We start from the raw sequence: 17,140 nt of genomic DNA, 5'->3' as shown, positions 1-17,140 counted from the left end.
ATTCATGGCAGAAAGGCTGGAGTGCTGCTAAAAAAGAAATTAGGCTTTAACTAAGCTGCACCATTCAGCTGTTTAACTAAGCTGCTGCACAGTTCAGCTGTTTGAAAATGTGTCTTCTCAGGCCGTCTATTAATAAATACATAATTGATTGGGGGGGGGTTATACGTGCTTGAACACACCTCCTACTGACACAAACGCGCACTTGCTCTGACATCTCCACACTCAAATAAGCACACACATAGACCCCACGTCCCTGTGTTACATTGTTCCATCTCCTGGCCATGTGAGATTTTCACTTTTTAAACCTTCTTCCGCTTCCTACGTTTCTTTTTTCTTCATTAACAATCTTTCTCTGGCTCATTGTCTCCCTGCCTCTCTCCGTCTCCCAACACCTATCTCTCCTTTTCTCTCGCTGTGTCGTCTGCCCCCAGGTAGAGTATAATTCCTATCTTCCCAGGGGAGTCATGAATGGACGCCCTCTACTCAAATGCTTATCAATAACCTTTGAGTGCTTGCTCTCTTTGACTTCTGAACGGCACAGCCGTTGGGCACACTAACAAACAGACGCTCACACACACACACACACACACACACACACACACATGCATCTACACAGCATGGGGTGGTGAAGAATATTACCTTTTTTATGTCTCTCCAAAATAAGTCTCCCATGCTTTGCTTGACTTTTCAGTTATATGTTCTTTCATTAGTAGTCACATTGCATTCCACTTCTACAAAAACAAGTATGTTCTCTTTTAATTAAAGGATATGGTGTGATGTATTCTTGTCAATAAAACCACATATCATGAAAGATTCAGAAACGACTAATAATATGTTGATTCATCTCTCAATACAGAAATACTAGATTTAAATATTTCAACACTTCGAACCATCTTTTAAAACAGCTGAGCAGCAAACACATTCGGTGCTCTAGTGCAGTCCTTCCCAATGACTGGGTCGGGACCGACAGGTGTGTTACAGGAGATTAAGTTTGGGCAGATTTTTTCATGGTCTTTTATTAAACATTTATTTCTGCAGTACTCCTTTGAGCCGCATGGGGGATTGTGAATACTCGTGATGATCTGGTAATTGTAGCCAACTTATAACATTGAAGCTGGTATGAAAGGCTACCATAGTGTCTGCTCATTTAACTGACTAGATGTCTGTTAACTCAGCCTAAATACATTTATTTGGGCCCATTTATGAATTAACTTGTGTTCAACAACACATTCACAAATCAAACTCGGGATTAGTCAACATATAGCTCTTCTAAATGGCTGCTTTACCTGATCAAAATAGATATAGGTTGATATGGAAAAGGCAGTAGAGATGGTCAGGAACATTTATTTAAACACAAATCACAAATTCACTTAAAATCATTTATAGTTAAGGCCTATTGTTAATTCAATTGTGTGTCGTCTGAAAATAAAGTTCAGTTAAGTGACTATTTAAAGCGGCAGAATGGTGTTTATAGGATAAGAATAGGAAAGAATTACAGGATGTCAACAAACATGATTTAAACTGGAGACTAAACATCTCCTGCCTGTAGCAACGTTTGGGCTGCTCTATATTTGCAGTTGTCTCTCTCTAGCTCCCGTACAGGAATATTATTATTTCTCTCAGGAGGAGCTAGTCTACAGTCTCTGCTCCATTACCAAACTGTCATTATAACACTGTACGAAGAGCATTGCTTTTAAAATGGATAAGATAAGCCTATATGATTGGCCATGATTGTTACAAACCCCCAATGCACTGATAATGTATGATAATGGATTCTACTAAATCAAAATCTGTTTCCAGATGGGACGCAGGTGGGACCCAGGTGCGCTGTGCCCCTTCACCCAAAATAAGTGCCTCGCCACTCCCTCTGCGCCCTGTATACTTAACAATTATTTAGTATCATGTATCTTGATTTCAAACATACTCGTCACGGCAAACACCCACATTTCTAAGATGCCTCACTGAAAGAACACAGACATTTCATCACTGCCACAAATTCTCAGCTGATTTCTGATGAATCAGAAATCCCGGGAAGTTAGACCCAAATCAATTAAAGCGTCAGAAGACTGAAAATTCAAACGCAGATTCACTAATATAAAGTTACATTATCCATTAAATAGACTTAATTAAAAGCCTGTTATGATTTTATTCACCCAGATCACAGAGATGCTCCTTTTTTGGTATTCTCCTCACACAATGTTTCTGTGTCTGATGAGAAATTTCTCTCCTCTTCCTACTCATCCCTCATTTATCTTCCTTTATCTTCACCCCCCCCCCCCCCCCGCCTCCCCTCGCCCACCTCCCCCAACTGCTCCAGATGAGCCAGGACAGTTGAAGATCTACCTTCCTAAGAAGCTGCTAGAGTGTCTGCCCAAATGTTCCTCTCTGCCCAAGGAGCGCCATCGCTGGAACACCAACGAGGTGAGACTTTGAGGGAAATACCCGCAGCAGTGAGATGAACGCAGTGTTTTTTTCTCCTGGTGACTCATCTCTTGCTAATGTCCCATTGAGCGATGAAGAGGAGGTAAACAAACACAATGGAAACTTTTTATTATGGGACCGTAAAACTGTGACAGCAGGAAATAAAGGCTCAAACAAAAGAAATAGCAAAGAGCCTAAACTCCAACTGACTATATATCACATTTGGTGTGTCGCTTTCTTGCTTTGTAATCTAAGCAACTTAGGGTTAAGGATAGGAATCGGGCCCCATCGTGTAAAACTACATACGGCTTAGCGACTACAAACAAGAAATGAGGCTGCAGATTGAATGTTTCCACTGCAGAGTGTTAGTGGGTTCAATAACCCTATGGTCAGTAGGATAAAGATTGTTATTGTGAACCTAACATTGTTGCTATGCAACCAAAGAACACTTCTAAATATGTAGCAAATTTTGGCTCATAGTTTTTTTCTGTGAACATGATGCTCCAGTCGTGTAATGTTGTCCTAAAAAAAATAAAATGCAGACAAAAAGCTGTCTGTGAGGAATAAACACAGAAAGCAGTGACCGTTCAGAGTCAAGTCAAAGTGAGAGGCTTTTCTTCACTTCACTTTCGTCAGAATTTACCACATTAAAAGCAGACTGTTGACGATTTCACACAAACTCCTGGCTACCACTCATCAATATAGTTTACTCTGCTCTTGGGCAGAATTAGCATCATGTTTGCTGCATTATCAAAAGATAACTTCAACTGGGCTGCTGGCTAAGTGGTACAATGAGGCCAAATTAGGTTGGGGCCACTCTTTACTCATGGCCAAAGATAACCCTGAGCTTAACATTTTGAGGTTTGAAAAGCTTTTCCGAGTTGCATGTTGTTCAAGACTTAAGCTGTTAGCTTAGGCAAGTGTTTGATGGTTGGAAATGGATTCAGGCATTTATCGTCAATAGCTCCTTGTTTATGCATTGCACAGTTCACCACCAGTGGTTTGCTCCATCCATTGTGATGTTGTTGGCCTCTGCTGAGACATTTTCTCCATGTGCAGTCTGTGCACTATATTATGGATGTGTGTTTGTGTTATTGATTACCAAGTCCAGCATTATTATGCAATGCAAAGCTGATTTGGCCTGTGGTTTTTCTCTCAGGGAAGTCATTACATTTTTCATGCAATCCATCTCAATGAAGGTCATACTGGGAGTTAAGCACGGCGCCTACTGAATAGTGCGCTCACATGAATAGACGGTGTGTGCGTGCGTGTGTGTTTGTGTATGGTACAGAACAACGAAACCGCTGCCTGTCAGGGACTTCCACACATCAGCCTAACCAGCAATTGAGCACAAGTCGCAGAGAGCAGACCGAGGCACCTTGTTGCTACTCCCTCTCCTGCACTCTCTGTGTCTCCCTTCCAACCTACCATCTAGTACTCTCTATCTTTATCTTTCAACCCCCCCATACACCCTCTTCCCTCTGCCTCTCCCTCTCCATTGCTCTCTCTCTCTCTCTCTCTCTCTCTCTCTCTCTCTGATGAGGAGGTGCAGGCTCAGTTCAGAGGGAGGTTGGGTGTCCCTCAGCGGATTCCTTCAAAGCTCCTCTTCCACCCATAAAGTTTCCTGCATACTTAAACACCCCATTGTGTCCGCTGCTCCTCTAGCTTGGTGCTTTGGTAGGGGGGCTTGTCGTAGGGTGAGCAGTATACATGCTGTGCGTCGAGTGCATGTATGTTTTTCCTTCTGTGTGAGTGTGTCCGTAAGGATATGTACAGCTCAAGATTATTGCAGCCGATTATTTTGAAGCTGCAGTAGAAAGAATTCATTTTTTTGTCTGCTTGTGTTGATCTGTGTATGTATTGCAGACATTGCAGGAAGTATAGCAGTTTTCTGAAATTGTCATTGGTTATCAAATTAAAGACACATTCTAGGGTTTTACAGAGCGTAGATTGTGGCGTAATCTAATACGTGGGATTTTATGTCAGCCTGCGAGTCATCTGTCAAATTCAAAGCGTTCAATTTATTTATTCATTTGCATCACCTTAAGTTGTGTGTTCAAATATAATGTCTTCCTGGATGTTACTTGTGACGTGTGGTGATGTGTTATAAACAAGTGGTGTATTGAAAACGCCCAGTAATTATTCGGTGTGTAGACACACCGGTGTGTCTGCGATTGGGTGTGTGTATATATTTGCGCCTTGGTGGGTTTCCATACAATACTTCATTTTCATACGCTTACGCATAAGAAAATCCAAAATTGGTTTTGTGTCTCCTCACTGTTGTTTGCATGAGGAATTAGGATTATCTTTAGAGAGTGTGTGCGTGCGTATGTATGTGTGTGTAAGTGTGTCCGTGTGTGCACTTCTGAATAGGAAGAGATAGATAAAGAGATTACCATTCTGTGTTTGGATGAGGATGCCTTTGATTAAGTCGGACCCAATCTTTACAAGTCTCTCTCTGATATGTCCTTATTCTCACCTTTTACTTGGCAAGAGAATGTCTGTGCATGTGTGTGTGTGTGTGTGTGTGTGTGTGTGTGTGTGTGTGGTTTCTGGGTGCATGAGCATGTGTGTGCGTTTGTTTTCTTGTCTGTGTGCGCGATTGCATATGACTCTCTGATCTCTGTTTTGTCACGCATGGCTCCCCCCGACACCTTGGCCTCCCACAAGCACTGAGCTGTGACCCCATACATTTCTACCCCATCTACGTCTCCTCTTCTCTGTCCGTTCCTTTCTTCTTTCGTCTCTCTTTCACTCTCTTTTTCACTCTCTCTCTCTCTTTTGCGTATCTACTGATGTGTGAAATTATTCTGGGATGGAGGGATGGATTCCTCCCTGAAGGGCTGAGAGGAGGCGTGAGCCTTTTGTTCAATAATAGATTGGGGGTGTATGTGTATCTGTCCGTGGTAATAGACTATAGACTAGTTTTAGATAACAAACCACACTCAGGTGGACAGACCGATGGTAGAGGCTGCTTTAGCCATCAGTGGAGAATGACTTGTTGAGTTCCAGCAAATTCTACGGAGCAGTGAAATATGGGGGCTATACAACTTTTTCAAATGTAGACAAAGAAAAACTTTAGACTCTGGTCCTGGGTATTGCTGGTGAAAACATATAGTTACTGTTATGGGGGCCCCCTTGACATCCTCACACAAGAAGACAGGGACAATACTAACTTACACTCCCTTTCAAAAGCTTACATTTTAACTACAAAACATGCACTCATGAGCGGCTGAGCATGCCATGTGCATTTTAAAGGCCTCTACTTCAGAGCGTCCCTCCCTCCCCCGCTACTGTGACTCAAATGATGCAACTGTCAAATGGGTCGGTACAGACTCCAGTACATCACACAGACGACAGCCGTCTGTGCCACAATGCCTCTGCATGTGATGTTGCTCAATTGTACGGGTGCAGAAAGCAAGTGTCAGAACATGTCATTATTCTGGTAACGATATGAAATAATATGAAATGAAGCATGCAGTGTTTTATTGTGTAAGTCTGCTCTTGTCATGCTGTGATATATTGATAGCTGCGTGGTGTGAAAGCAGCAATTGACAGTTCGCACACGCGTCTGGCTGGCGGTGCCGCTGTATGGCGCTAACATGATTGCCTGACTGAGATGTTGATCAAAAAGCATATACATTTTATACCACTAACCCATCTGCCTCCCGTGTATGTGCGTCTGCATCGAGGGTAGGTGTTGCCATGGTAACAGATTAGGGGTGGGTGCGTGTGTGTCCCGCTTAATGGTTTGATCGATGTTGCATGTTTGACACGAACGCTGTTCGTGATTGTTCAGTACATTGAAGGTGATAAGAGAAACTTGACATAGCCAGTGTCTGCTCGTGATACCAACCATGTTCGACACACGCACACAAAAATCAAGGACAAAGGCTCTTAATCTCAGGTAAAAATTCCCTCGCACCCACCTCTGTGTCCTGTCTCATCTCAGCTTGTGTGAGCTCAATTTTCCATCCCAAACAGAGCCCTGTGTGTCATGTGTGTGTGTGTGTGTGTGTGTGTGTGTGTTTGTTTTAGTTATTATTTGTGTCATTATTGTTGTTTGTGAGCCATTAAATATATACATTGAATTAAATATGCAAGAATTGTACTCATTACCTACAATACTTCACACAAACACGTAGAAAGAAAAGTTACACAGGACAGACAATGTTAATGTCAAAACCACGGAAAAAAGTATAGAAAGCGTCAGCGATATAGTAAGCAGCCAGCCAGCGGCGGGTCTCTGTGCTCCGTTCACACCGCGGTGAAGGGTGCCCTTGATTTATGAATTTGATGTGTGAATTGCTAATGTCCAGCACACACTGGCATGGGACCGGGAGAGGCTGACAATCTCCATTTTGTCTGCTGTGTCAGAACAAAGACAACAGTAACACATCTTTGGTAACTTACCAAGAGTTTCGTTTTTTTTAAGTGGACTGGGTTTGCCGTTCATGTACTTGTTAGATAACGTGTGTTAGCAAGAGACTTGGTGTATCCGTGTCACTGTGTGTGTGTGCGTGTGTGTGTGTGTGTGTGTGTGTGTGTGTGTGTGTGTGTGTGTGTGTGTGTGTGTGTGTGTGTGTGTGTGAGCCCATGGCTGTAACCTCCTCAGTTGACATTGAGCTCTGTTCTGTTGCCATTTACCAGAGTAAAGCATGGTTTAATGAGGGGGCAAAGGAGCCAACACACACTCTCACACACGCAGTCACACACAATCCCTCACACATGCTTCTTGCACACATGTTCATACCCAGACATGCGCACAGACACAATACTAAAGGGGGGCTTTACAGCTCCCGGTGTTTGATTCCTATTATTTTATTTTGAATTATTCTTCTGTCTTTTGGGTGGAGAAATATTTTATGTTTGGAGAGCGCCAACTTATAATCACTAATTAGTCCTCCAGGCTCTCCCTCTCTCCCCACATCTCTCTTTTTCTCCGCCTCTTTGTCTATCTCTTCATCTCTCTCTGAGCCGGCATAGCCCAATTAACACCCAATGTCATTTTGTGTCTGTTGTGACTTCCATTTCCGCTCAAACTCAAGGCGTCCATACTCTCCTGCTGACCAAACTGGCAATATGAACCAAAAATTTGCAGCAAAGCAAAGAATTAATTGGATTCCTTCTATTCATGAATGTAATTTCCTTGTTGATTCATGTAATTATCCGGAAAGCTTTTCATTTGCAAATGCGGCTGCACACGGTAAATTGCTCATGTGCGTAGAAGCCTCACAGACTGTTGGAATCTGTATTTCAGCGGGTTATGCAGATATTTCACCATACACAAGTTCATAAGGGGGCTGAGATCAACCAGGTTATACAAGTCTAGTCAGGAAAAGCCAGGTGTCTGAAGTAGGAGTTAGTATCTCTCCTCTCTTTTCCTCTCCCCTCCTCTCCTCTCCTCACCTCCTACCCAACAGGAAGCCTCACATTCTCCTGTTCTATTTTCCCGCATGCTGCCACAGCCCCACTATTTATCTTGCCCACTATAATTTGACACAAAATATTGTTAACTGGAGACACAGAAATATATTAAACAGTGGGAATGTGTGACTATGAGTGTGAAGGAGCTGTGTGTGCGCCTCAGCTCGTTTGTGTGTGCCTGCGTGTGTGTTAGAGTGTGTCTTTGTGTCTTAACTTCCAAGCCCAGCCAAAAGGAACTGAATGGCCGGCAGTGTCTCCTGTAATAAGACGCCAGGCTGTACACTGGAGACCATACTTTTTGTATCCTTAAATGTTCCCACATAGAACAACTGTAATATCTGAGTCCTGTGTAGATTAGATTTGATTCATTGGAGACAGATAAAGCATTAAAATGTGTGTGTGTGTGAGAATGTGCACACAGTTGGTCCTTATGCGATTTTTGTGTGTGTATACTTCATGTGTAGAGCTATATCTAGAAAACTTTCTAACTTTATTTAACTTTGATAACTTTCTCCTCAGAATTTACAACGGCTTCAGGAGTAAAACATACTTTACAGCAGCGCGAGGCAATTTTGCATGTTTATATCCCCAAATAACAGTGAGATGTCAACAAAGAAATCACAGTGTAAATCAAGCAGCACAGGTGCGGGGGCCGTATTGATTTCTTTAGCGTCTTCATTCTCTGACTTAATAACGCCCGGAGCTTAGAGACCTGTAAAAGAATATTCCAAGTTCAGGATTTTGGAAACCAATACATATTTCATACTCTCTGCTCATGTTTTATCAACCAGGTTTCAGTCCAACAATACTTAAAGGAGAAAAAATCATGTCAAAATATCTGGAAGTGCCTCTCACAATTTTGTATGATTGCTTACAGTACGTCTTTCTGCACTACACCAAACATCCTGACATATTGATCTGTAACTTGTGAATTGTAGCAAATAGCTTTTCTCAAAATGAATTTAGTTCACTGGTTTCATAGAATTTAGCTGTTTTACATGTTATGTGTTTCTTTCTTTTGCTTATTGTGGCATAGTGTTGATTTGGTCTCTACAGAATTTTTAAGCAATGGTGAGATATATTATTTGTAGTGCGACATAATATTCATAAGCTTGATTTTTGTGTTAAGTTGCATTTGTAAATTGTAAGAGTATTATATTCCAGACAGTTAAGTTGAGTAAACATCCATAAAGACACAAAGAGGAGGATGGCAGCAAGTGCAAAATATACTATTTAATGCTAAAGTAATTAAAAACCTCAGACCAATTTCCAAAGGGGCTACAAAAGTGTATTCAATTGTTGATTTAAGTTCCACAAAGTTTCTGCGAGGTCAAATTGTCATTTTGTGGATATCAAATGGATCTTAAGTGTTTTGGCTTCATAGGCTTTTAAACCACTAATTACCACTTCCAGGCTGCAACTCTCGTTTTAATTAAAACTGGTAAGTTTATTTGGTTGTTTGATTGCATTAACTATTTAAAGTGTGGTGATTAAAAAATGTCACCTTCCCTTTATTTTTCTTTCTCATCATCAATTCACTCTGTACATTTGATTTGATAATGGTAACGTGTAGATGGGGAATCGTGGGTGTAGATGGGGAACATGAATATTTAGCACTAAATGTGAATCATCCACTACATAGTTGGTTAATGTCTGATATTTACTGGTAGCATTTCTCAAGGTAAATCTGTAAACATCTGTGTTTCCCTGTTAAAAAGTCCTATTATCATATAGCTCTCCTGTGTGTTTACTGCACACTGTGAGTAGTGTTCAGCAACTGGTATTTGGCATCATGCAGCTTTGTTTCACAATTAAAGACTTTCATTTTGAACCAGCTTTCATAGATGGGTGTTAGTGCATGAAATGTTTCTCTAAAAAATAGAATAAATGAGGCTATGACTTAACGTCTCATCTGCCTTTCAAATGTCATTTATTCCTTATTCAGTAAACGCACTATTGCGCAGTTTGAATATGCTAACATATGAAAATAAACAGAAGTTTGAAGGTATCCCATTTTTATGATATTATAATGTACTCAAATAAATCTCCCATTCCTCGCAAATCTCCTATTTGTAACAGGAACCTCGCCAAAGAGGTAAATTGGCTGCCTACATAATATTCACAAAAAAAGGTACTGAGAGAAGTCTCTCTGAGTGTCATGATGCTACAAATAGAATTCCCACTAATATTATCCAGGACATGAGCACATTCACAAGAATGGTAGCTGTATACATTTACTGGTAAATATATGGTTTCCACGCATTTACCATAGTGTATGTGTGTGTTTGTGTGCTGCATTCCACTCAGGAGACCACAGTGTGTGTCCAGGATTCCTCCTCCCAAACTGCAGTTCTATCCAGCATCACTTATTTCTCTGTCTCCCTCCTTCCCCCTTCCCTCCACCCCTCTCCCCTCTACTCTCTTCAGCCCTCCCGCTGATGTATGGAATGTCTACTCTCATGTGGGGTGTGTTTGTTAAAGTCATGGTAATCAAATATCTCCGATTCCTTGAGCTGGCATTTGTTTGCGTGAATGTGAATGTGCGTGTTCTCTGTGCATCCACAACATTAGCTGTGTACTAAGTTGTGCATTGTAATGCAGCTGCGTCATTAGTCCAAGATAAGCCCAGCTGTAATATATCATCCATCATCCAGTGCACAAAATAGGCAACTATATAAGGGATACTGATATTGCATTTGCATAATGACAGTGAAAATGTTTAAATGTTTTAATGTACAGTATTAAGTGGCGGATGGCGGGTGAGGGGGTGACGAACACTTAATATCAAAGGAAGAAGATCTCACTTTTATCGAGAATAGTGTGTTTTTCAGGTCTTTGGATGATTTTGCCAACAAGATTGTAGTCTTCTTTGAAATTCCTCTGTAATATTTAGAGCAAAATCGCTCAGTCCCAAAACTGTGATTGCTATTCAGTGGAAGCATTAGCTCCTTGTTCCAGAAAACAGGAAAAACATGGCAACAGCAAGTTTTCCAAGCCCATAAATGAGTCTTTCCTAGGTTAAGCCTAACTGCATAATTGCCTCGTGTTGGCAGCACACTGTATGTCTGGCAGTATGTTTGTATATGTATAGCTCTCCAACTCACAAGTCTCAACATTGTCCAATGCACAACATCAGCATAACTTTCCCTGGAAGGCTGTAAGTCTTCTTCTGCTCTAAGGTATCAAATGCATGTTGGAACTAGAAAGTCACAGTCTATTAACAGTTCACATGAGGTGGAAAGTTGCCTGGACAGCCCGCCAGGCAAAGAATGATGTCTGTCTCCTCCTCGATCTCTAAAAGTACATTAAAGTAGAACTAAATAGCTTTGTCAGAAGAATATGCATTTAATTGGATGAAAGCAAACCAGATTCAAGCAAACAAAATGTCATGGTAGTTTCCATATGCATCAATAAGTCTAAACAGTAAAAGTGGTGGTTATATTTCTCATCTACCCTCGATTATTTATTTATATAAATGTATCTTACATTATATACAGGTGTAGAGAAAGCTAACACACCTTTTGCGCCCACTGCATGAGTCACAGTGGTCAAAGAGCGGGTGACGACACTGGGCTTTACCTTGTAAAGCGCATAATCAATACACTGTAGCCACAGTGACGAGGAGCCCCTTTGGATCTATGGATACACTATAGCGTACACTTAGAAACTATCAATGGAAGCATATTTTCATCAGATGTTATCACATAAGGCATTGCACTGTTGTATTTTGTGAGCTATGGATGAATACAGGCCATTCGTCAACGCCGTGGTTTCAGTCAAGTGAAAGCCATGAACCTGAATTTAAAAATAAAACAAAGCCATACTATTTACCACAAGATGTAATAAAGAACTTCCAGATGCTTCCCAAAGTATGCTGACTCTTGGTTTGTGGTTATGACTTAGGTCAAGTCAATAATACAATGAGTAAACCCTTTCTGGGATTTCACAAATAATGTATTTAGCCAAAGGAAAAAAAAGATAAAACATTTCAATCAAGTGCAGTTGCAGTAAAAGTGGATGTTGTGAGGAATGGAATCTCAACATATTTAATCCAGTTGATTGGGGTTTGTTTAATTGTCAGTAATCAAAGGCAGTTGGCCAAGTCAAAGCACAAAATGTCATCAGCTTTGAGTGGTATTTATGAAGAGTTGAATATGTTCTGTTCCCCCTTGACTCCCAGAAGGACACTCTGGCAATCATCAGAATTGGGAATACATTTGGGAGTCCTTTATTACACCATGGGAAAGGTATATGACATTGTGCAATACCCTGAAAGAGTGAGTGCAAGGATCCTAATAACGGTCTACTCAAGTCTACAGCTCAAGGCTTCGTTACAGGCAGAGACAGATCAAACTGCACAACAGTGCAAGACAGGGTTGATAACCTCTAATGTTTACTTTTGCTCATGATTTAACTCTATATGGCCCTCTTCGAGAACGAAGCCTTCACGTCTGATGTCGGTACAAAAGATAAACCAAAGATTGCAGACAATTTGTTCATTTTTAAATTGATGCTTGTCTTTGACAGTTTTGTTTTTGAGGCTTGAAGAGAGTTAAATATGCATGACTTCAACATGGTTGGCTCCAAGTCTTTTCCAAAACAACTAGCACATGACATGAAATCTTTATTTGGCAAAGACAGACTTCAAAATGGATTTTTTCGAAAGGGGACTCAGCGTAAGCTCCAGTAGTTATCTACATTTGTTTGTTTCTTCTGAAATGGAACTGTTTTTTTACTGGGACTAAATATACCGTTGCATACCGAACAGGTGCATAACCTTGCACACAAACACACGCTCCAGCTTGAGTGGAGGGTTGAGGGGGAAACAAACCTAAAGATCGCCACGGAGACCCATCTTTCAAAATTTATTCATTAAACTCCCAAATGCTCCCCTTAACGAATGTAATTAGAATATGGTAATGAGAGAGGGCTGAACCAGGGAGTGTTGTAATACGCTTAGCAGCACAGAGGGAGAGAAGAAGAGAGAGACACGCAGGAAGAGAGGCAAACAGAGTTAGGGAGTTAAAGGAGAGAGAAATAGAGAGACTGACTGACAGGCTTCCAATTTATGTCTTGTTGTAAACAAGTATTTATGCCAATGAGAGGTGGCACACACTATTTATTTTCCCTCTGTCTTTACCTTTCTCTCCCTCTCCGTCTTTCTGTGTCTCTCTCCTTAGCATACCAAACCTCATCAATAACAATAACATCAACAATAGCTGAGCGGAGACGAGCCACAGAGGGCAGAATGATTCACAGTGAGATGAGGCATCAGGGGTTAACACAACCACCAGAGACTCCTTCACTGAGATACCCCCCTGGCCCCCACCCTCTCTCTCTCCGTCGTCTTCCACCTCCCACTGGCGAACACACATTTATCGTCACAGATTTCAAATGTACCTCGGTGTGTGTGCGTTTGAGTGCTCCCTGTCTCTGTTGACTTGAGTTTAGTTTTTGAAGACTCTTGACAGGCTTTATCTAAGAAGCCCTAGCGCATAGGGGGTCCTGGCATTGTGTTTGACACCAAACACCTGTTGCCGTCTTTGATGTGCTGGCGCCCCCCCCTGCTGAGAGAGAGGGGGCCGACTCCTCAAATGCAAATACAAGATGGAAGGAAGAGGACAGGTAAGGTGCACAAGAGAGTGGAAGTCTTATAAAAATTTGATTGATGTTCCCTCAATATTGGGGCTGAATCTTCCTTACTTTCAGGTCTAAGCTCAAAAGCTTTTGCTGCTTTCCATACGGCAAGTGGTCTTGACTGTGTGTGTGTGTGTGTGTGTGTGTGTAGAGCCACTTTCACCATTTGGATTCCTATATATACATATCAGTGAGATGAAAATGGTCTGTGCATCCCACTGTACATTCATTTTGACATTTATGTCCAATTTTGTGTGTGTGTGTGTGTGTGTCTGTGAATGTGTGTATAATGAGCACTTCAGTGTGACAGAGGTGAGTGTAACACACATGTCTCTCTCCCTGCCAGGTGACAGGGGCTGTTGTCCTCTGAAGGTCAGACCTTGTCCTCCAATGATAGACCAGCACTAAATGTGTGTGTGTGTGTGTGTGTGTGTGTGTGTGTGTGTGTGTGTGTGTGTGTGTATATGTGTGCACCCCAATCTGTTGTCCATGCAGCGTTTGTCACTGAGAGAACAAGATGAGAAACAGGGAAGGCCAGGGCAACTGTTATATTCTTTTATTTATTCTATCACACAGACAACTTTGTGTATTAACAGACGGTGCATTTGTATGCACCTGTGTACAAGTCTTTTATGTCCACGGACATGCGTGTGTGTGTGTGTGTGTGTGTGTGTGTGTTGGCCACTGTGTGATGAAGTGTTTATATGATAAACACAAGGCAAGCTTGAGAGGAATTCTGATCAGGGGCTTTGCAACAGTTGTTATGGAAACAGCATTAGGCAGTTGTATTAGCCAGTGGAGGTAATATAAAGGCTGTTGGAAGTAACACACAGTGGGGAGCAAAGCAGTTTGGGAATATAATACAAACTAAACATTATTGCTCTGGTTTACAATGGACTTGATGGATTTTTCTTGTGGGGCTGGAACAGAACAAAATGATCCTTGTCATCACTCATTGTTTGGCTCTTTCTGTTGAAAGCTACACATTATAATCAGCCAGGTTAGAGGAACAAAGTGCAAACAAGACACTATTGGTATGATTTACAACAGTCACATCATTCATGTCAGCTTAACCCTCAACAAAAGCCATTCTTAATTCAGCTTTCTCTTCAGAAAAGCAGCATCCATGACATTGGAGATTTTAGAGGTCACTCAGGACTGTTAACGGCCATGGTTCTGGGTGACCGTTCCTGCCACAGTCCTGGTGTTTGATTATTGCAGTTCAAATCAAATGATATGGGTTCAGCATAAAATTGTCATTGTTGGCCTAATTGACATGACGAGCATTTGAGGAGACATGGTTTAAAATAGACCATGGTCAATAAAATGTGGGTTGACCAAATGCCTGAGATGGCTGTGGTCTGCAAAAGACGGGAGGCAATTTTAGATAGAGGGTCTATCAACGTCAGATCCCGGGTTTGTTCTAGGAGGTAGAGAACTGGCGGAGGTGCTCAGGAAGAAATTACACAATCAATAGACCTCCCGCGTTAATGTTAATGCAGATCTCATATATGTATACAAGATTTACTATGGGCAAGGAGAAAAGAATAAAGGATTTTGTAGTTGAAAAAGACACTTTGAGTTTGCAACCTCTTCGTACAGCCAAAATAAACTGTTCAGTGCAAAAAGATTTTCTTGGTGAGATCCAGCGATGCCTTCATCTGAGGCCCTTCGAATAGATGTGACAGTTCCAGTTTACAGACAACTATGTTTCCCCAGATCTCTGTCGGGGTGATGCTCATCATTAGACTGCAAAATGTGAATGCACACAAACACACACACACACACACACACACACACACACACACACACACACACACATTCACAAGCACACACACGATAGCCTGTGGCTAAACCCTATAACGGAGTCTCTCTGGGGAAAGCTCTTGGATAAGTCTGTTGCACTGTAAGAGACCCCCCACTCTGGAAATCTCCCTGAGGCCTTTGTGAGTGTTTGTGAATGTGTGTGTGTGTTTGTCCGTCTCATTTTCTGTACATGCCACCAGTTTCTTGGAGGGAGATGGTCTCAGTGATGCGTGAGTGGGAGGCTGATTTCCCCAACTGCACCGCTCGCTCCAATCTAACTTCCCACTCATACTCTCTGCTTTGTTATATATTTCTTAAGTAACTCTCTCTCTCTCTTTCTCTCACTTTCTCTCATACAGACAGACAGGCATAGGTGTGTGTCTGTGTCTGTGCTTTCAGCTGGAGCTGTCGTAATGCATTATTACATAGACTCACACAGACATGCAGAACGTCTGGGTTTCTAGAGATGGATATTTCTCCCATTCAAAGTGTCTGCCACGGCTAACAAACACACACACATGCACAGTGTTCCTAAAGGGTCAGTGTGTCGCAAGGCACGCTCATAGTGCTCTATCACTGGCTGCCATTGGGACAGAAACTGTGACTTCCGGAGGATCGACCTTCACCATCTCACTTCTGTCACTCACATTGGCGTGTGTGTGTGTTATGGCTAGGGAGGGAGCAGCAGTGTGTGTCTGCAGTGAGAGTGTGTCTATGCGTGTGTGGGTGTGTTGCAGAGTGTGTGTCAGGCTGCCATTTCAGCTGACTCTTCTGTTTCTGGCTTTTTAATGGCTCTTATGGGGCAGGCCTTTAATTGCAAGTCTCTCTCCCTCCTCCTTAATCCTCCCATCCTTCTGTCTCTCCCAGACCCTCGTCTCCTCTTTTTTTCTCCTCTCTGCTACCGCCTCTCTCAGGCCGGCAGTCACTAGGGGAGCCCAAGTGCCTGGCCTGGGCTGTGGAGGCCGTATAGGATATTGACTTGCTGCGGAGTGGTTTGGGAGGAGGAGAGGTGACTGCCTGTCACAGCTAATGAATAGATGCATAAATGAATGAGGCACTCCTGTGTGTGTGTGTGTGTGTGTGTGTGTGTGTGTGTGTGTGTGTGTGTGTGTGTGTGTGTGTGTGTGTGTGTGTGTGTGTGTGTGTGTGTGTGTGTGTGCTCCTATCTATAGCTAAAAAGTGGTATGTCCCTCAGACAGACAGACATTAACAGTGGCCAGCTTGATCGTGATAATTATTATATGGACACATATGTGTTTTCAATTATAAAATTATTACATTATTCAAATTAATCTAAAAGCCTAGTCTATACAATCTTCGAAAATATACATTTCACCATCATACTGTAGGTGTGGCAGAGTAACTTCACTTTCACTTATTCCAAAGTGTGTGTGTGTGTGTGTGTGTGTGTGTGTGTGTGTGTGTGTGTGTGTGTGTGTGTGTGTGTGTGTGTGTGTGGCATGGCGCCCCTCTAGTCTTTGCTGAGAGATGTTTTAAGCTGCAAAGCATCATCAACACTCTTCATTAGAACACAATACATACCAAATAAAATCCCCCAAACCGTGTTGGTTTTGGGCAGGTGTACTTTTATCAAATGAGCAAATAGTTCCCGTTTATTATGGAATAGTATTTTGTTTGAGATGGCCATCCCTGACGTAAATGGAGGTTCAGGCAGTAGGGGGTTGGGACGTGTGGATCGAATGGCGGATACTTAGAAAAACAATCCGGTTAAGTGCCAGCACCCTCCAGCTGCTCTCTCTTTTCGTCCCTCCTTGCCTGCCTTCCCCTCTTCCTTTGTCCCTCCATCTCATCTGATTGGTTTGGAGCTTGAGTGCTCTCTTGCCAAACT

The 17,140-nt window shown here is 42.1% G+C and overlaps 1 protein-coding gene across 4 annotated transcripts in view; it reads left to right on the top strand.

Annotated features, from left to right (window-relative positions):
- Positions 1–17,140, top strand: part of LOC120834977 (calmodulin-binding transcription activator 1) — a 49,179-nt gene that overhangs the window by 4,628 nt on the left and 27,411 nt on the right. For 3 of the 4 annotated variants that reach the window (XM_040203408.2, XM_040203407.2, XM_040203409.2), the window contains exon 3: positions 2,318–2,421. The exons of the other annotated variant lie outside the window; for it this stretch is intronic. In XM_040203408.2, coding sequence (XP_040059342.2) covers positions 2,318–2,421 — 104 coding nt within the window. The remainder of the gene's footprint in view (positions 1–2,317; positions 2,422–17,140) is intronic. 4 annotated transcript variants of the gene reach the window in all.

Source organism: Gasterosteus aculeatus, chromosome 17, assembly GCF_964276395.1.
Source record: "Gasterosteus aculeatus chromosome 17, fGasAcu3.hap1.1, whole genome shotgun sequence".
In the NCBI taxonomy this organism is placed as follows: Eukaryota; Metazoa; Chordata; class Actinopteri; order Perciformes; family Gasterosteidae; genus Gasterosteus; species Gasterosteus aculeatus.
This window is presented reverse-complemented; position numbering and strand designations above follow the sequence as displayed.